General features: G+C 49.3%; 1 protein-coding gene across 2 annotated transcripts in view; it reads right to left on the bottom strand.

The window, feature by feature from the left end:
* Nucleotides 1-7485, bottom strand: part of ARAP3 (ArfGAP with RhoGAP domain, ankyrin repeat and PH domain 3) — a 30985-nt gene extending 23500 nt beyond the window's left edge. The window contains exons 1-7 of one of the 2 annotated variants that reach the window (XM_075541742.1): nucleotides 7402-7485; nucleotides 5190-5733; nucleotides 5030-5088; nucleotides 4819-4930; nucleotides 622-825; nucleotides 399-468; nucleotides 40-160 (exon numbers count right to left, since the gene is read on the bottom strand). In XM_075541742.1, the coding sequence (XP_075397857.1) occupies nucleotides 40-160; nucleotides 399-468; nucleotides 622-825; nucleotides 4819-4930; nucleotides 5030-5088; nucleotides 5190-5716 (1093 nt within the window). In that variant the 5' untranslated portion in view covers nucleotides 5717-5733; nucleotides 7402-7485. Of the gene's footprint in view, nucleotides 1-39; nucleotides 161-398; nucleotides 469-621; nucleotides 826-4818; nucleotides 4931-5029; nucleotides 5089-5189; nucleotides 5734-7001; nucleotides 7201-7401 lie in introns of those variants that run through there. The other variant, XM_075541741.1, reaches the window with a different exon arrangement.
* Nucleotides 7486-19593: the final 12108 nt, after the last annotated feature.

Raw genomic sequence — 19593 nt, forward strand, 5'->3', positions numbered from 1 at the left:
CCACCCTCCCTCCTTGACCCAGTGGGCCCAGACCCTCACCTTCACTCTCAGTCCGGAATACAAACACCCTCTGGCCGGTGATGACCTGAAACTTGTTGTCCTTGTTGCTGCGGATCATCTCAATGGCAGTCAAGGGGATCACGCCCTTAGGGAAAGGGTCCTGTAGGGAGAGCCCAAAGACCCACGTGGTCCCACCGGTGTCCAGCACCCACTTCCGGGAGTTGAAGACGCAACGCAGACGCAGTTGGGACAGCTAGCTTACCTCACTGCTTTAAAGGCTGACACCAGTCACGTCACAGGCAGCACACCCCACCCAGGCTTCCCTGCTGCCCATCCTGAGCCTCTCAGCACTTCCTCTCCCTCTCCCCAGTGTCCACGAGCCACCTCCCTGACCCCACCTTGTCACTGCCAAAGTACATCAGACTCCTCCCATTGAACTGCACAAAGCGTCTCTGGAAGACGTAGTTTCTGAAGAAATGGAAGGACCAAGATCAGGGAGTGTTAGGGGTTGCATTGAGTTGGGGGGATTCGTAGGGTCTGGGAGCACTTTGGGACCCACTGCCCGCACCACTGCCACCCAGCCTTCCGGGATCTCCCTCCTTCCTTTCCCAGAGGCCCCACCCCTGAGGCGAGAGTTTGTCCAGCCAGCCACTGAGCAGGGGCATGGGAGGGTCTGTTGTGGACGAGTAGCTGGCATAGGGTGAAATGAGGTCATCGCTGGTCTCCTCAATGTCCAGGGTAGGAACTGATAGGGTGGAGTCCCCGGGAAGCTCAAGACTGGCATAGCCGGCATCCTCCCGGGCCTCCAGATCCTGTCTGCTGAGCCTTGTAGGAGGGGAGAGAGGGGAAGGGGAGGGCATTGGGGGGAGAAGAGAGAGAGAGAGAGATGAAACCACTCCTAGCACCCTGGACACTTCTCCACACTTCACCCATAGAACCTAACAGAATGCCTGGCAGGTACTGGACATGCTTTTCAAATGATCCGCATGAAGTTTCCCCCTGAGCATTGTTAGAAATTTTAGGAACATTTCAGCTCCTGCCCCTCTGCCATTTGTGTCCTGTGGGTGGAAAGGTCAGAGGGGGCTGTCTGAACGGGTACTTATCTGCCATGGGTGCCCATTTCTAATAATAGGTCTTTTTTCCCCTTCTTTTAGTTTATTTTTTAACCATGTCACTGGCATATGATTCACATCGCATACATGTCCATATTCCAGGCACATTCATGGGAGTCGTGTAGTCATCCCAACAACTGATCCCAGGCCATCCCTTTCTTGTACTCCATTTCCCGTTTGAATCTATCGATCCAGTTGTCCCTATAATCAACACGTCTTATTGGTCCTTCCTACACAGATTTCTTGGCCTTCTCTCTCTGGACCGAGTCCCCGTCGGCTTGCACATGGCTCATGGCAAGTGTCCTGAGGATGGTGCCTAACTGGTCCCTGCTGGCTCTGTTGCCCTCTCTGCCCCTACAGCCACCAGAGTGCTCTTTTAAAATGCAAATGAAGTCCCTTCCTTCCTGCAGGAAGAAGTCCAAGAAGTTGGGATCATGCTAAATGCACTGAAGATCAAGGCCAATCCTCATCACAGAGACAATGCCATTTACAATGAAAGGGCGGTCACTTTCCTGGCCTCACTGGGTGCCACCCTCGTCCTTGCTTACTATAGAGCCTGGCAACATTCTCTTTCTGCTCTCATAAGCTGTTTCCTCTGCCTGGAAAATGCTTCCCTGGCTGCTTGTGCTCCTTGTCCCTCGGGTTGTTGTTACTCGTGCTGGTTTCTCAGAAGGACCTTGACTAACCACCCCGACTCACAACAACAACAACAACACAGAACAAAACTCACTGCCATCGACTTGATTCCGGCCCATAGGACAAAGGTGGCCCTCAGGGGGGTCAGGGATATTGCTGTGGGTCTCCTTGCTCATGACCTTGTAGTTTGTGGTAAGGAATTTGGCTTTATCCTAAGTTACTGGAAGACTTCATTCACAGAGTGAATCGACCCCCAACTCCTGCCATGGAGTCGATTCTGACTCACAGCTACCCTGCAGAACCACTCCTGGGAGTTTCTGAGACTAACTTTTTACGGGAATAGAAAGACCCATCTTTCTCCCTTGTTTGAGTAGCTGGTGATTTCGAACTGCTGACCTTACGGTTAGCAGCCCAACTGGTTATTACCCATACTTTCCAGTGGGTAATAACACAAAGTCACCTGGGTGGAAACTTAAAAAGACCATACTGGTTCTTGGGCCCCATCTTAAAACCACTTACATTTGAAATTCTAGGGGCGGGGTCCCGGCACCTGTATTTTCCTAAGTGACTCAGGCTGTGGTGCATCGAAGGGTGAGAACCACTACTCGACCCTATTGGTTTCCTACTTCACCAAGCAATTACCATTTCTGCTCCACAGAAGCACTCAGAGCCCCGGACACCAGCACCGCTTCTAGCCCCTTGCACCACACACTCTGCCTTCCTCCCGAGACCAGGCATGCTCCTCCTTCGGCCTACCCTGCCTCGCCTGTCCCTAGACATGGCTCCACATCTCTCCTCTTCGAACCAATGGCAATGAATTGCTTTACTTTAATTTGCTAACAAAGATCCCTGATGGCACTGTGGTATAAGCATTAGATGATTCACTGCCAGGTCAGCAGTTCAAGCCCACCAGCCGCTCCACAGGAAGAAGTTGAGGCTACCTGCTTCAGTAAAGATTTAGTCTCAGGAATCCTGGAGAGCAGGGGTCCTCAAACTTTTTAAACAGGGAGCCAGCCCACTATCCCTCAGACCCATTAGAGGGCCGGACTATAGTTTAAAAAAAACTATGAACAAATTCCTATGCATACTGCACATCTTATTTTGAAGTAAAAAAAAAAAAATCACGGCAAAAGCACCTGGCGGGCCAGATAAATGTCCTGGGTGGGCCGCATGTGGCCCGCAGGCCATAGTTTGAGGACCCCTGCTGTAGATCGCTATGAGTCAGAATTGATTCAATGGCAAAAGAGTATATACTGATGACTCATCAAATGACACTTCCAGCTTCAACCTCTCACCCAAACTCCAGACTCACATAGCCCATAGCCTATTGGTCATCTCTCCTGGGATGTGTAACATATACCTCAAAGTCGCCATGTCCCAAAGCAAACTCCTGACCTACTGCTACTGCCACACCAACTGTATGCAGTGTCTGCCCCATCTCACGCTAAGGCAACTCCGTGAGCGCTGGGTGGCTCAGCCCAGAGACGCCACACAGAAGTCAATGCCAACCACACAAGCAACTCTAGATGTTCTAGGAGCCACATTTAGCAAAACAAAAAGCAAAAACAAACAAACAAAAAACAGATGGAGTTAATCTTTATATTTTATTTTACCCAATGCTATATGTATCCCAAACATTGACATTTTTGTATAGAATCAAAATAAAAGTCAAGGAAGTTTACATGGATTTTTCTTATGAAGTCTTTGCAATCTGGCATCTATTTTACACTTACTGCACATCTCAGCGCAGACAGGCCGCTTTTCAAGTGCTCAGTAGTGCTGTGTGGCCAATGGCTGCTGTGCCGCACAGCACAGGCTGTGACCAAAATCCTCGAATCTGTTCTTGACTGCTCTTTTGTTTCTCACCACCCCCTATTCAGTTCAACAGTTTACCTTCAAACTCGAACCCAAATTCAACCACTTCTCACCACCTGCACTTCTATCACTCCAAAAGGGGCTCTCTCACTTGTGTGTCTCACCTCCTAACTGGTTTCTCTGCTACAGCTTTTGCCCCAACAAACGATCCCCAGCAGGCGACCAGAAGGATGCTTCTAATATGTGAGTCACAAGTCAAGGCAAATCCCTACCAGCTCCCACCGGATCTGGCCCCGAGAACTCTTTGACACTGTCATCTCCTAAGACCTTCTTCCCAACTCTGCCGACCGCACTGGCCTCCTCGCTGATCCGGGAGCCCCTGTGCAGGCGCGCGCACGCACACACACACACACAAACACACACACACTCACACACACTTTACACGTACCTCAGTCCTGACCATTCCCCCTGCTCGGAACAGTCTCCCCAGACAGCTTGGTGGCGAACTCCCACACCTACTTCAAGTGTTTGCTCCAGGTCATGAGATGGTGCTCTCACAAGCTAATGAAAACCTGCACCCCAGCTCCAATTAGCCTGTGGCGCCTTTGAACGTACTCTGTATGTTATGTTGCATACTATGTCACTTGCTTATTGTTTCTTGTTCATTGATGACTCTCCCCACAGGGCAGGGATTTCTGCCTATTTTATTCAATGATGTATGGCAATGTCTGGCATGCAATATGTACTCAATAAATACATGTATTTGGAGGCCTCAATAAAATGTTAGTTTTTTTTTAAAAAGAGGGCTATGACACATTTGTGCTACTGAAAGTAATTATCCTTGAAAAGTAAATGTAAAATAATAAAATATTTAATCCCACTTTTAGAAAAGCAAATACATGACTTATAGACTTTTTAACACAGGTTACTACTGGGAGGCTGAAATGTGTAATAGAAATATTAACAACTACTTTAAAAAGTGAAAAAAAAGTGTATTTGTTGGATGAAAAAATGAAGAGCCCTTCTCCCCAGTGTTAATTATATATCCATTTGTTTGTTAGCTTATTTGATTTCCTCTCTGCCTCCATTGAATCACAGGCCATTCAAGGGCACGGCAAAGCCTGTTTATTCCTCCCGTATCTTCCATGAGCACATTGTGCACATTTGATAACTAACTGGATACATGAGCAATGCCACCTCAACCGCTCCCCAAGCTTCCCCTCTCGCGCCCATCAAAATCATCCTGAGCACGTACCTGTGGTCAACCCTGTCCTGACAGACACCTCTGCCCTCTCTTCTGTCGGGGGTCCCTGGGGTCCCTGCAGGCTGGACACCATAGTACAGGCAACCTGGGTCCATGATGTGCACTAGAGAGGGAAGAGAGCGGGAGAGAGAAAAAAGTGGAGTCAGGTAGGAGATTCCCCAAGGGTACTGTCCCTCTTCTTCAGCCACGATAACCCACTTACCTGTACCTGTTGGCCTGAGAGCAGGGGTGGGAGCAGCTTTCTGGGCGCTGTCTGGGGCTCTGAGGGGGAAGGTCTTGGTTATTAAGGAGGGGAGGATCAACCCTCACACCCTGTTCCTCCTGCCTCCTCACCATCCCACGCGAATGCCAACCCCACTCACATGTCCTGAGCTGCCTGTGACCTCCCTCTCAAGTTCAGGCCGAAGTAGATGGCATTGGGCATCATCTTCAGAGTATTCAAGGCTGAAGGCTGTTCAGAGGAGGAGGAGGTGGGGAGGGATGGGGATCTCTGGCTGGATTCCAGGCTCTCGGAAACTTCTGATCCTCGAAGAGCTTGGCTTGTCCCAGGCCTCTGGGAGATGGTAGGGCCACTGAGCCCACCAAACACTGTCCTGGGTTTGGGCACAGGCTTGGGAGCCTGGGCTGGGGCATCTGGACTGGAAGATGACTCCATGACACTGTCTGATTGGGGATCCGTGGAGCCCTCTGCAGAGCCCGCTCGCAGCAGACGCAGAATGCGTTTCCGGTGCCCTGTAGCGCTGATGCCCAACTGCCTCAGCTCCTCGTGGCCCAGGCCCCGGGCTGCACCCGCTGTTGCCAGGCCATGCTGTCGGAACGTGTCTGCATACTGCTCCAGGTGCACCGTGGCCAGCCACACAGTGATGTCCAGGTCCTGAGGGGCAGCCATGGGGGCTCAGGCCATTGCTGGGGAAGGGGTAGGGTGAAGGGAGGGCTCAGGCTGAGATTTCTCCCTATCTGTCCCCCAGGCTGAGGCCTACACTAGGGGTTGCAGACCCCAATCTGTCTCTAATCAAAAATGCCCATAGGTCCAGATCTAGAAGCAGAGCCACATCAGAGCACGAGGATTTGTTCTCATAGCAGAGTCCCAAAGCCCAGGTGGTGTGGTGATCATGCGTTGGGCTGGATCTGCAAGATCCACAGTTCCAAACCACCAGCTGCCCTGAGAGAGGACTTTCGACTCCCGTAAAGTTACAGTCACAGGGTTGCTACTGAGCTGGTACAGATGAGACCACGTATTTGAGAAGAAGAATCCCAGGCTCACAGGCAGTTGGCGGCAGTCTTGGCCCCCAGGTTCCTGCCCTACCCCGGTCATAGCCCCACCCCTGTGTTACTACATAGTCAACTGAGTTAAGTGTAAGATGTGATGGTAGAACCTGTGTGTGTGTGTGTGTGTGTGTGTGTATGTGTGTGTGTAAGAAAGAGAGAGGAGAGAGAGAGAGAGAGAACACGAACAAGTGGGTGGGTTTGTGGGAAAAGAGGGCCATTGAGGTGTCCTAATCAGATGTGCCTAAATTGGTTGGATGGGGAAGCTAGGTAGGAAGAAGGAGGTACAGACCGGACCCCACTCCCACTGGCTTCCGAGCTGTGGTGCAAGCTTGTCTATCCCAATCCTGCTGTTTCCACTTCCTCCTCCACTTCCACCTATTGTCTCTGCTTAGACTTCCTGTCCCTCCAGCCCTGGCCGCCCACACATCCTGCCAGCCCTGCTCCTGCTTTGGGAGCCCCTAAGCAGTCTTAGTAAGTGGGATCTGGGTTTGGGTAGGGATGGGAGAGAACCAAGCCAGAGAGATGTTTTGGGGGCACGGAGACGGGTTCGTCTCTGCTCTCACACCGTAGTAGCACGTACACCCAGTGAAAGGACGCCCACCACCTCTACTTTGTCCCTGCAGCCCTGTCCCCACGAATTCACCTCTACTCATGTGAGGCTCGGCTTCCTGGGGCTATGGCCCATCCTGCCAGTCTCATGGGCCTTCCCTGGTTCCCTGTTGGCCCTGCGTTTTATTTCTATGCCACTCTGCTTCTGGACCCATTTCTGTTCCCCTCTCAGGCCCCCTCTGTCTAGCTCTCCATCGGTAAGCCTGACCCTTGCTTTAGTCTCCAGTTAGAACCTGGTTTTGGAGGTACGGGGCTCTGCCACATCTATCCGCTCTTGATCCTGCAGGGTTCACTACCTGTTTAGTTCTACGGGGTCCCCGACCGCGGGACTCCTTCTCCGGTCCCGCTTCAGTCCGGTCCTCTTTCGGGCACGCTCCCGCAGGGTCCCACCACCAGGCAAGCCATGGCCCCAGCGGAGCCGGTGCTAATCCTCCGACCCTGACTCACAGCTAAGTTTACCGGTGACTCAAGCCCGGTGCAGGCACGAGACTAGGGGCCGGGAGGTTCGCGGGGACCGGAATGCGGTGCGGGGCGGGCAGCGCGGGCAGGGCGAGGGAGGGGAGGGGAGAGAGGGAGGGGGCGGGTCGCGGCAGGAGGTGGGGGGGAAGAGCCGCTGGCGCCAAAACGCCGGGGATCCCACGAAAGCCCTCGGAGAAGTGATGGGGGGAGGGGCCTGGGGGTGCGGGGGCTCCTCACCTCGCTTCGCGGCCGTCGTCCGCTGCCCGGTGGCCGCCGCGCGGCCCAAACTCCGGGTCCCGCCGCGCCGGCCCCGCCTCCCTCCGCCCTCCCCCAGATGGGTCCAGCCCCGCCCCGCCGGGCCGGTTCCCCCCGCGGGGGCCCCGGCCACACCTTGAGCAAGCGCCGGCCTTCAAACGGCCTGGGCTCTTGACTCAACCGCGACGCTTATCTCAGTGCCCGCCAGAGCTGGACCCCGAGAGAAAGAAGGCTGGTCCTTGGTTGGGGGCAAGGGCAACCCTTGAGGGGGGGCAAAGAGGAAGAGACTGGACGGACCCCACGTCTTTGCACCCCCTCTGCCTCTCAACCCCTCCTAGTCTAACCTAGGGGATGGGGAGGGTGGGCCTGAGGCCCCTGCGCACCTTTTCCACGCCTAGCAGGTCGCTGGACTAGTTTAATGAGGAAGTTGGGGGATCCAGAAGCCAAGGGTAGCCAACTGCCTTTCAAGCCTGGGATCCCCTCGAAGGAATCGCGCAATCTGGCCTGGGGGTCCAGGGCCAAAGTACCTGCCAAGGATCCCCATCTGCTTTTGCCTCCCCCGGCGCTGGGCCTAAATTCCTTCCCAGGGGTGAAATTCAGCATGGCCACGACCTCACTTCCAGAGTTTGGGAGCTCTGGTGGGTTGGCCTCCAAGTACAGTGACCAAACTACTGTACAGGAATAGAATTGCTCTCTATGGGTGTCGAAAGCCTCTTCTTGTCTTTCTCCCGGGGAGTGACTGATGGGTTTGAACTGCTGACCTTGTGGTTAACAGTCCCCACGGGTTACCGGGGCTCCAAGCACCTAGTGATCAAGCAGTCTTTTTATCCTTCTGAGAAGCTTTTTGTCCCCACCCTCCAAACTTAAAATCGCAAAGAAGGAGGGAGGCAGTGAGGGGGGTAGCGAGGGGGCGGGAAGGACACCCTTCTCTTGCCTCATCTTGTCTTTGAGCCCAGTGCTGGAACCAGTCCCCAGGCCTTGAGGTACTTCCCCCCTCAGTGCTGGCTGGGTGTTGAACTGTGTGTGGTGTTGGGGTGGGAGGGTCTCTGGCCTGCTGTGTTTTCCTGTTTGTGTGAGAGGAAGTTGGCTGTGAGTCAGCAGAGGCAGGAACTGTCAGTAGCTAGGGGAAGACCCCTGCCTGGGGAAGGAGAAGGGAGCCCAGGAGAAGGGGTTCCACATCTCAGTTGCCCCAGGTGGGGAGTGGGGAGGGACTGTCATCTTCACCCTCCTGAACCCCTTCCCCAGGGTCTTCCTTTTGAGAAAGAGTGATGCTAATATTTTATTATTAAAATAGCCATAATAACAGCTACCAATTATTGAGCATTGACTGTATTTCAGGCCCTGTACAAACATTCTCTGCAAACTTCAATTAATCTTCCTGACAACTCTGTAAAATAGAGAATTTTATCACCTCTATTTTACAGATAAGGAGACACAGAGCATTAAATAACTAGCTCAAGGCCGTGCAGCCAGAAAACAGAAAGCAGCTAACTTTTCCAGCCCACACATTCTGAACCGCCGAGCTTTCAGACAATCCCAGACAGAACCCTGGCACAAAGTGCCCAGGGCCAGACGGTCTACCTTTTCCTGGATTGGCAACCGTGCTGGTCTTGAGAATCTCCTCACACACCTCCAGCCATAAGGAGTACAACGGGCCAAGTGGGGACCAGCAGCTCCTCTTAGAAACAACCCATCAGCTCCCACACCAAGGCTTCTGCCTAAGGCCCCTGGGCGCCCAGCCAATGACCCAGGCAGTCGAGAGCCTAAGACAGGCGCTTTCCCGGGAGATAGGGAATGCTCAGACTTCTGTCTTGGCTCAAGAATTCCCTCCAAGGTATAGCAGTCCAGGATGCTTCTTCCCAGCTTGCTTCCCTCAGGGTCAGACTTGCACTTCCTGCTGAAGGCTCCCTCCCCGTTTTCACTCCTAGGCATACCAGAATGCATGAAGTCTATTCAGACTTGGGCTACTCCACCTGTGGCAGAGTAGAACTGTGCTGCGTAGAGTTTTCCATGGCTGCTTTTTTTTAAATCGTTTTATTAGAGGTTCATATAACTCGTATCACAATCCATACATACATCAATTGTGTAAAGCACATTTGTACATTCATTGCCATCATCATTCTCAAAACATTTGCTCGCCACCTAAGCCCCTGACATCAGCTCCTCATTTTCCCCTCCCTCCCCGCTCTCCCCTCCCTCCTGAACCCTTGATAATTTATAAGTTATTATTTTGTCATATCTAGCCCTGTCCGAGGTCTCCCCTCACCCACTCTTCTGTTGTCCGTCCCCCAGGGAGGAGGTCACATGTAGATCCTTGTAATCGGTTCCCCCTTTCCAACCCATCCTCCTTCCACCCTCCCAGTATAGCCACTCACACCACTGGTCCTGAAGGGATCATCCGCCCTGGATTCCCTGTGTTTCTGGTTCCTATCTGTATCAGTGTAGGTCCTCTGGTCTAGCCAGATTTGTAAGGTAGAATTGGGATCATGATAGTGGGTGTGGGGGTAGGAAGCATTTAGGAACTAGAGGAAAGTTGTATGTTTCATTGTTGTTAGTCATACCCTGACTGGCTCGTCTCCCCAAAGACCCTTCTGTAAGGGGATGCCCAGTGGCCTACAAATGGGCTTTGGATCTCCACTCTGCACACACCCCCATTCACTATAATATGATTTTTTGTTCTGATGATGCCTGGTACCTGATCCCTTGAACACCTCATGGTTGCACAGGCTGGTGTGCTTCTTCCATGTGGACTTTGTTGCTTCTGAGCTAGATGGCCGCTTATTTATCCATGGTTGCTTTTTGGAAATAGATTCCCAATGCCTCTGGATGGATTTGAACTTGCAACCCTTTGGTTAAAGCAACCGCGTGCTTAAACATTTGCATCGCCCTGAGACTCACTCAGAGACATAACCTAACCAAAACCCACTCCCAGTGACTTGATTCTGACTCATAGGGACGCTATAGGACAGAGTAGAATTGCTTCTTTAGGTTGTTGAGACAGTACATCATTCTGGGAGCAACCTCGTCTTTCTCCCACAGATCAACTAGAGCAGTGGTTCTCAACCTTCCTCATGCCTTGACCCTTTCATACAGTTCCTCATGTGTGGTGACCGCTCCCCCACCATAAAACTATTTTTGTTGCTATTTCATCACTGTCATTTTGCTGCTGCTATGAATCAGGCGACCCCTGTGAAATGGTCGTTCATCCCCAAAGGGGTCGAGACCCACAGGTTGAGAACCGCTGAACTAGAGGGCTTGAACTTCAGACCTTGTAATTAGTAGGGCAATGCCTAACACACAGTGACACACCTTACTCACTGCCTTTGAGCTGATTCCCACTCACGGTGTGCCTACAGTGCAGGGTAGAACTCCCCCTGTGGGCTTCCTAGACTGTGGCTCTTGAAGGGAGTAGAAAGCCTTGTCTTTCTCTAGGTGGTAGTTTTGAACTGCTAACCTTGTGGTTAGCAGCCGAATGCTTAACTGCTGTGTCCCAGGGCACCTTTAATAGGCATATCCCCTAGTAAAATCGGTGCACGTTTAGGCTTGCCTTGGTGGTTGCTCTTGGAGAACAATAACATAGGGGATATGGACCCCATCTCAACACGATGCTTTAAAATGCGTGAAAGAAAATATATAGGACTACAAAAGAAACCAATTTTAGTACAATATAGTTATAAAAATATTTTATGTGCAAAATAGTAAGCAATATATATGCTTCTTGATTAATCTTTATATCACAAAACCTAGAGGTAAGTCAATATTTCACATAATTTTGAAATAGTGATGAGCATAAATTGCATTTCAAAGTAGCTGCAATATGATATGAAAATAAATCTCTCTGATGACAAAGCCACTGTTATGGCTAATACGGCTGGTATGCTGCTAGAGTGTGTTGAAGAAAGTGCAAAATGTGAGGTCATTCCCCATTCCACGCTGTACTTTATTAGTTTCCTAGGGATGTTTTAACAAAACAACTTGGTGGCTTAAGACAATAGAAATTTATTCTTCCGCCGTGCAGGATGCTCTGTGGTTGCAGTTGCCCGGTGCTGCTGAGTCTGTTCTGAGGTGCAGTAGAGAGAAACGCTGCTTGGTCCAGCCCCGTTCTAACAGCCAGTCCTGTGCTCCTGTACTTGGCCCATTGTGGGGGCCTCTGTAGCAGCTCATCTCATGGACGGTCTTCCTCTGCTTAGCTGACCCGTCACTTTACCAACCTGCTGTCTTTTTCTAGGGACAAGTCCCTCCTGAACAGAGTCCTGGTAGTATAATGGATTATACTTTAGGCTGCTAACCGTAAGATTAGCAGTTCAAAGCCACCAGCTGCTGCGTTGGAGAAAGATGAGGCGTTTTATACCCGCGAAGAGTTGCAGTTTGGGAAACCCACATCGGGCAGGTCTACGCTGTCCTATGGGGTCAGTATGAGTCAGAAACAACTCAATGGCAGTGAACTGAGGTTTGAGTACTTCCTGCTAAAGTGTCCAAAGTACATGAGATGATCTCTCGCAAGCATCTGGCTGCTTTTCTTCCAAAGATTTATTTGTTCTTCTGGCAGTTCAATATTCTTCACCAGCGCAGTAATTCAAATGCATCAATCATTCTGAGGTCTTCTTTATTCAACGTCATTTCACGTGCATATGAAATGATTGAAAACAGCATGGCTTGGGTCAGGGCCACCTTAGTCCTCAAAGTGGCATCTTTGCTGTTGAACGCTTTTAAAAGGTCTCTTGTAGCAGATTTACGAATGCAATATGTCATTTAATGTCTTGACTGCTGCTTCCCTGAGCATCAACTATAGAGCCAAGTTAAATGAAATCCTTGGCAGCGTCAATTGTTTCTTTATCCTGATGTTGCTTATTGGTCTAGTTGTGAGGATTTTTGTTTTCTTTGTGTTGATGGTTGTAGTCTTGGATCTTCATGAGCAAGTGCTTCGAGTCCTCCTCAATTTCAGCAAGCAAGGTTGTGTCATCTGCATCTCAAAGGTTATTAATGACTGCCTCCAACCCTCCAACGCTGCATGCTCTTTTCCAATAATCCAGTGTCTTGGATGCTTTGCTCAGCGTACAGATTGGATAAATATAGTGAGAGGATGCAAGCCTGACACACTTTCCTGATTTTAAATCACGCGGTCTCCCCTTGTTCTGTTCCAACGACTACCTCCTGATCCAAGTACAGGTTCCACGCGAGCACAATGAAATGTCCTGGAATTTCTATTTTTCTCAATGCTGTCCTTAATTGATCCATACAAATTCTTTTGTATAGTCCATAAAACATTTGTTTTATAAACGGTTTTCTTACATTCTCTGCTTTGAGAATCTATCTGATGTGAGTAGAATATGCCTTGCTTCAAGTCTTCTGAATAGTGCTTGAATTTCTGGCAGCTCCCTGTCAAGGTATTGCTGCAACCATTGCTGAGTGGGCTGTGCAGCTCATGACCAGGGCTGAGGGTAAACCGCACATCTGATGGCTGCCTTCCTTAGAAGAGAAACAAGAGATTTGACACCAGAAGCAAAGGGAGGCGTGTGCAAGCACAGAGGCAAGACACACACAGGGGAGAAGGCCCTGAGGGCAGAGTTCAAGATTAGAGTGATCTATCTACAAGCCAAGGAACGTCAAGGACTGCCAGCAACCGCCAGCAACCAGGAGAGGCGTCAGATGGTTTTTCCCTCAGAATCTCTTGAAAGAAATGACCCTGCTGAAACCTTGATTTCACACTTCTAACATCTCGGACTTGATGGAAAAGCCAACTGAGATATTTTAACAAATGGATTAAATGATGGAAGAGCTCTCTCCTCTATGCTAGGACATTTTAAAGACACATATGTGTGCCCGTTCCAAAGGAAGATGACCCAACAGAATATAGAACTAATCAAGGAGCAATTTCACTGTCACACACAAAGTTTGGCTGAAGATAATTCAAGATGCGTTCACCCCCAGCTCTGCTTGATGAAGTAAAAGAGCTACACAAAAAATTTCAAAAGGCAGCTCAAGAAGACAAAGCAAAGTATTATAATGAAACGTGCAAAGATCCAGAGTTAGAAAATAAAAAAGGAAGGACACACTAGGCATAAATCAAGCTGAAAGAAGTGGGGGGAAAATCAAGCCTTGAGTTTCAGTTTTAAGAGATTAAAAGTTGCAGCAGTGCACTGGCAGAGAATCGCCAGAAATTCAAGCCAGATTCAGAAGAAGACATGCAAGACGAGATAGCTTTGCCGATGTCAGATAGATTTTGGCTCAAAGTACAGACTATCAGAAAAAGGTCTATTTGTGTTTTATTGACTACTCAAAGGCATCTGACTATGTAGCTCATAACCAACTATGGACAGCATTGAAAAGAATGATAATTCCAAACATTTCATTTTTCTCCCGTGGAACCTGTACTTGGATCAGGAGGCAGCCGTTGGAACAGAGCAAGGGGAGACCGCGTGATTTAAAATCAGGAAAGTGTGTCAGGCTTGCATTCTCTCACCATATTTATTCAATCTGTACGCTGAGCAAAGCATCCAAGACACTGCATTATTGAAAAAGAGAATGTAGAATAACAACTGGACCAATAGGTAACATCAAAAGACGTAGAGAAACAGAGAGAAGATTGAAGTTGTCGAGGGTTTCGTTTTGCTTGGTTCCACAATCAAAGCTCATGAAAGCAGCTGTCAAGAGATCAAGTACCACATTGCATTGGGTCGATCTGCTGCCCAAGATCTCTGTAAAGTGTTGAAGAAGGAGGTTACTTTGAGGACTAAGGTGTTCCTGACCCAAGCCATGGCATTCTCATTCAATTCATATGCATGTGAAAGTTGGACATAGAATAAGGAAGATCTAAGAAGAACTGAAGAAGCATTTGAATTGTGATGCTGGCAACGAATATCGAAAGTACCATGACTTGCCAAAAGAACAAACAGATCTGTCTTGGAAAAAGCACCACCAGTATGTTCCTTACAGGGAAGAATGGTGAAACCTGGTACTCTGAACGTGTTGTCAGGTGATATTAGTCCCTGGAAAATGCAGTCATGCTTGGTAAAGTAGAAGGGCAGCAAAAGAGGAAGACAAGCTAGATGACACAGCGGCTGCTACCATGGGCTCAAACATAGCAACTGCTGTGAGAATGGTGCAGGACTGAGCAGTGTCTCCTTCTGGTACGCACAGGGTTGCTATGAGTCGGCACCTAACACCAGGAACAATAACAGCAACAACTCAGCCCTGGACGATCTCACCTGGATATGCTGAGCTTCCTTATACTGCAAAGACTCTTGTTCTAAATAAGATCCCATTCTGAGATTACAGGTGGGCATGAGGTTTTTTTGGTAGGGCGGCACTACCTCATCCAAGTTCACTGATCCCGTAGTAAAGACATCTAGGAAGATGAGCAGAGCCACAAAGAGAGAGACCCAGCTTCCTCCCTCAGACCTCTTCCCTTCTCTCACTCACCCGTACTGGCTGGGCGGAGGCCTCTGCATCTAAAGAAGCATCTTCCTCATCTCTCTCTTTGGCTCAATTGCACTCCTATCAGTATCTCTCTCTCATTTCTATATTTTTTTCTCTCTCCCTATTTCTCTTTTTTTCCTTTCTAGCTCCCTCTGCATCTGTTTCTGTCTTTCTTTACTCTCTGACTCTCTTCTTGGCATTCTCTCTGTGTGCATTTCTCTTTCTGTCTCCGTCTGTCTATGCCTGTCCATGTCTATGTCCCTAGAATCTGTCTGTGAAGGGATTGGACAGATTACAGGGAATCCTGTAGTCTGGGCACTAGAGTCACCAGGAACTGTAAGATGTGATGTCCTGGGCTTCAGGCTCTGACTGGTGAGGTGTAGGTCTTTTCCTCTCTACTTCCTCTTTTAGTCTCAACCTTCTTAAGGATATGAACACGTGAAGACCAAATTAATGAGGATGAAGAAGGTGGGAGGTGCATTGCAGCCTCCTGCGCCAGACATGGTTGAAGCTCTGTGCCCCTCAACTTTGGAATAGAGGGATTGCTCCCCAGACTCCCTTCCTTGGTGCTACAATCCAGGAATCCAAGGGCTGAGGCTTCCCTCTGCTCTCCTCCAAGCACTGAGGAGCATCAACCAGGTCTGGTGTGAAGGCATGGGAACCCATGAGCTGTCACAGCAGCAGATGCCAGCCCTGGCCTCCAGTAGATGGGCAGAGTAAGGGCAGTGGGCTCAAGGAAAGGGAACCTAACTTTCTGAAGCTTTTTTTTTCCTCTGAAAAAGACAGAGTTTGTCTCCCTTTGCTCCCTCACCCCAAACCACAGAGGAAGCCACTTTGGTCACCAAAAGGGAATGGTGGTGGTCATTAGTATCAGTTGAAGTCAATGGCTCCAACTCACGGGGACCCGATGTTCAACAGAACAAAACATTGCCTCATCTGGAGCCATCTCCATGATTGTATGTATTCAAATGTTGTGGCCACTGTGGTTTCTACGATGACCATATGGTCACTATGGGTTTTGAGTGCCTTCCCATCTAAGGAGCTTGTCTGCTGGCACAACACTGGGCAATGGGGCTGCAGGTCATAGGGTTTTCACTGGCTAATTTTCAGAATTGGATTGCCAAGCCATTCGTCCTCATCTATCTTAGTCTGGAAGCTCCACTAAAACACGTCCACCATGGGTGACCCTTCTAGTAATTGGAATACCGGTAGCCACAGTTTCCAGCATCTTAGCAACGCACAACCTACCACAGTATGACACACGGGCAGGTGTGGCAGTTAGGTTTCATATCAACTTGAATTTGTATGAAAGTGCAAATGGAGTCCAACCTGTCAATCAGGTCACAGCCTGATGTTGCCTTCTTGGAGGTCTGGCCTTCTCTATAAGAGCGTCATTGAGAACTTCTTTGCCCCTTCACCTTGCTTGCTAGGATTTGTTCTCTGGAGCGGTGCTATGAGGGCTCCCTGGCCCTGAGAGCTGTCAGTGCCCTGCTGTGTGTCCTGACCTTAAAGCCACGTGAGTCTGCACCCACTGCCTGCGATGTCCCTGCTTCCCACTGCTTCACCATCAGCCTGTGTGAGTCTGAGGAAGACTCAGGCTTGCATCAGACCCAGGGACTAGGCTGGGATGCTTTCTAGATCTAAGAGCACTTCTTGATATAAAGTTCTTTCCTATCTGAGTGTCACTGGTTGTGTTTCGCTAGATAAACCAGCCAAATACAGGTGACAAAGTGAATGGTATGATGCAGTAATGAAGAGCAAAGATCTGAAGTCAAATGAATTTGAATTTAAGTGTGGACTCCCTTTCAATCAGCTATGTGATCTCAGCAGGTTGCTGAACTTCCCTGCCCCCCACCCTCCTTTTCTGCTGTCACAAGCGGCGCCATGGATCAATAATTACTGAACTCTCTTTGACATTTTCGAATGCTCGGTTTATTCACTGCAACCGCACATCAAACAATCTAACAATCTTAAAATGAAAGTTAGCTCTAATTATTAAGTATGAGGATATAAGGGCAACAACACATCACACACTATTAATTCAGCATCGTTGTCCCATTAAGCATCGCCTTCATCGGTGTACTCACCCGGGTAGAGTTGGAGAGAGCAGGAGTTGACGTCTCCTTGGCTCCTAGCTCTCTGCATTCTCAGTCTCTCTCCTGGGGCTTACATAGGCAGCTCAGTTTGACGTTCTTCTGGAGATTCAGCAGCATCCAGCTAAATCAAAAGGATGGGCTCAGCAGTCGGTCAAATTCTTATCAGGTTTCCCAGATTTTCTGGAGTGGTTTCTTTTTTTTTTTTTTGGAGGCCCCGCTGGGATCCTCTGCAGTGGTTTCTAGACCACTTGTTTACTTCTTTGCTGTGGCTCAGCATTTTTGCTGGGCCCTGTAGAAATTCCATTTTCTTCCAAGATGGAGTTGTTTGTGTTCATCATTCATCGTCTTGCAAGGTAGTTCTTTATTGCTCTCATCATCTGCAAAATCGAGATGTGCATCCCTTGCAGGGTTTCCATAAAGATTAATATGTGGGAATATGATATGGTTTTATCCTATTTTGTTTTGTCAATCAGCTCATGACAGCTGATTGCCAAATCTGGCCACTTTGTACTCCTGGTTTTGTTTCTACTGTCTCCTAGGGTCTCTGGTTGTCAGCTGTCCGTTTCAACATTTTCGTGACCCATTCATTCAATTTCTGTTACCTTGGAATGCCTGATCTGCCCACTGTGGCCAGTGGCCTCCAGTCTCATCCCCTGTTCTCTGCCCCATCTTCTGAATCCTGATGAACCGGGCCATGCTGGGACACTGCGTGGAGTGTGCTCCTTGAAGCTTTCTTCACATTTTCTGATTCAGTCCTTTAATTCATTTCTCACAGTGATTTTGGACCAACCACTGCTGGACCAACGGCTGCTCAAGGGTTTAGGGATACAACAAAGGATAAACAGACTGTAGCAAGCACAGTTTGGCAGAAGAGTGAAGCATTTATCAAAGAACCGCCAAATAAATGTATAATTACAAACTGAGGTGCATGGAAGCACTAGAAGAACAGAAGAGAGCAAACCGAGCTGGCCTGGGGTCAGAGATGGCTTCTGCAGGGAGCTGGGCTGGAGTTAAGATCAGAAAGATGGGTAGGAGCTAACTGGGGGTGGGAGGCAGAGTGTTCTAGGCAGAAGACCCCTAGATGCAAAGGCCCTGAGGAAGAAACAAGTCTGGTGAGTTTCAAGGATCAGGAGAAATAGGAAGAGGCGGGGGCCAGCGGACACTGAAGGTACCTGGGACCAGACCCTTGCTCTTCTTGGTTGCAGTTTGGTCTCCCCTTCGAGAGGACTGGGGAGCCAGGAAGGGCTCAGATCTGCATTTTATAGAGATGCTCCAGCTGTATACAATGGAGTAAAGGGATTGGAGCGAGGTCTGTGGCATGGAGTCTGGTTAGGATCAGCACAATCCTCCCCACCCCTAACCTCGCAGGCTCAGAGCTGTGCGGTGCTACCAGGCTTCACAGCTAGCCCGCTCCACGCCCCTCCCCACTGCCCTTCTCACTCTCTTGAACACATTTTTGTGAGGATGAGGTCATTATGGGGGAAGGGAGGGAGTTCTAGGCTTCTAAGCTTTCTTTATCTGGGTGGCTGGGGGAAGGGGAGGGGAAGTACAAACAGAGAACACCTCCTCTTCACAGCCTTCTTCCCCTTGACTGTAGGCTCAGGACCCTTGCCTCCTTATCCCCTGGGCTGCAGACATCAGCTGTATTTACAAGAAGATTGTCATACGCAACTTTACCACGCGTACAGCGTCTGATGAAGGGCGCCGAGTACGCAGCTAACACCTTTTGGGGTCTTAGTATTCCTATGGATGACATTCATGGACAGCGCTGCCCAATTGCACGTTCAGCAATGTCAGCGATGTTCCACCTCTGAGCTGTCCAATACGGTAGACAGTCGTCACATGTGGTCGTTGTCGTTGTCAGGTGCCACGGTCAGTTCTGACTCATAGTGATCCCGTGAACAGCAGAGCAAAACACTGCCGGGTCCTGCATCATCCTCACAACTGCTCTTTTATTTAAAGCAATTTTTTTACAATTGTTCTTATGATTGAGTTCATCGTCACAGCCATTTGATTGAGGGGCCTTCCTCTTCTTTGTTGCCCCCCCCCCACTTTACTAAGCATGATGTCCTTCTCCGGGACTAGCGTCTCCTGACAACAGGTCCAAGTATGTGAGACGAAGTCTCACCATCTTTGCCTCTAAGGAGCCCTCTGCCTAGGCTTCTTCCAAGAGAGATCTGGGTGTTCTTTTGGCAGTCTATGGCACTTTCAGTGTTCTTCGCCAGCTCCGTAATGCAAATGCATTGATTTTTTTTTTTTTTGGTCTTTCTTATACAATGTTCACTTTGCACGAGCATATGAGGTGATTGAAAAATGCCATGACTTGAGTCAGGCGCACCTTAGCCCTCAAAGTCGCATCCTTGCTTTTCAACACTTTAAAGAGGTCCTGTACAGCAGATTTACCCACTGCCATGTGTCATTTGATCTTTTAACATCTGTCTTCCGTGAACATTAATTGTGGGCCAAGCAAGATAAACTCCTGACAACCTTCAGTCTTTTCTTGATTTATCATGATGTAACCTATTGATCCAGTTGTGAGGACTTTGGTCTTCTTTACATGGAGTTGTAATCCAACGGCAAGTGCTTCGAGTCCTCCTCGTTTTCAGCAAGCAAAGTTGTGTCACCTGCATATCACAGGTTGTTAATAAGCTGTCCTTCT

Source organism: Tenrec ecaudatus, chromosome 2 (genome assembly GCF_050624435.1).
Source record: "Tenrec ecaudatus isolate mTenEca1 chromosome 2, mTenEca1.hap1, whole genome shotgun sequence".
Taxonomy (NCBI): Eukaryota; Metazoa; Chordata; class Mammalia; order Afrosoricida; family Tenrecidae; genus Tenrec; species Tenrec ecaudatus.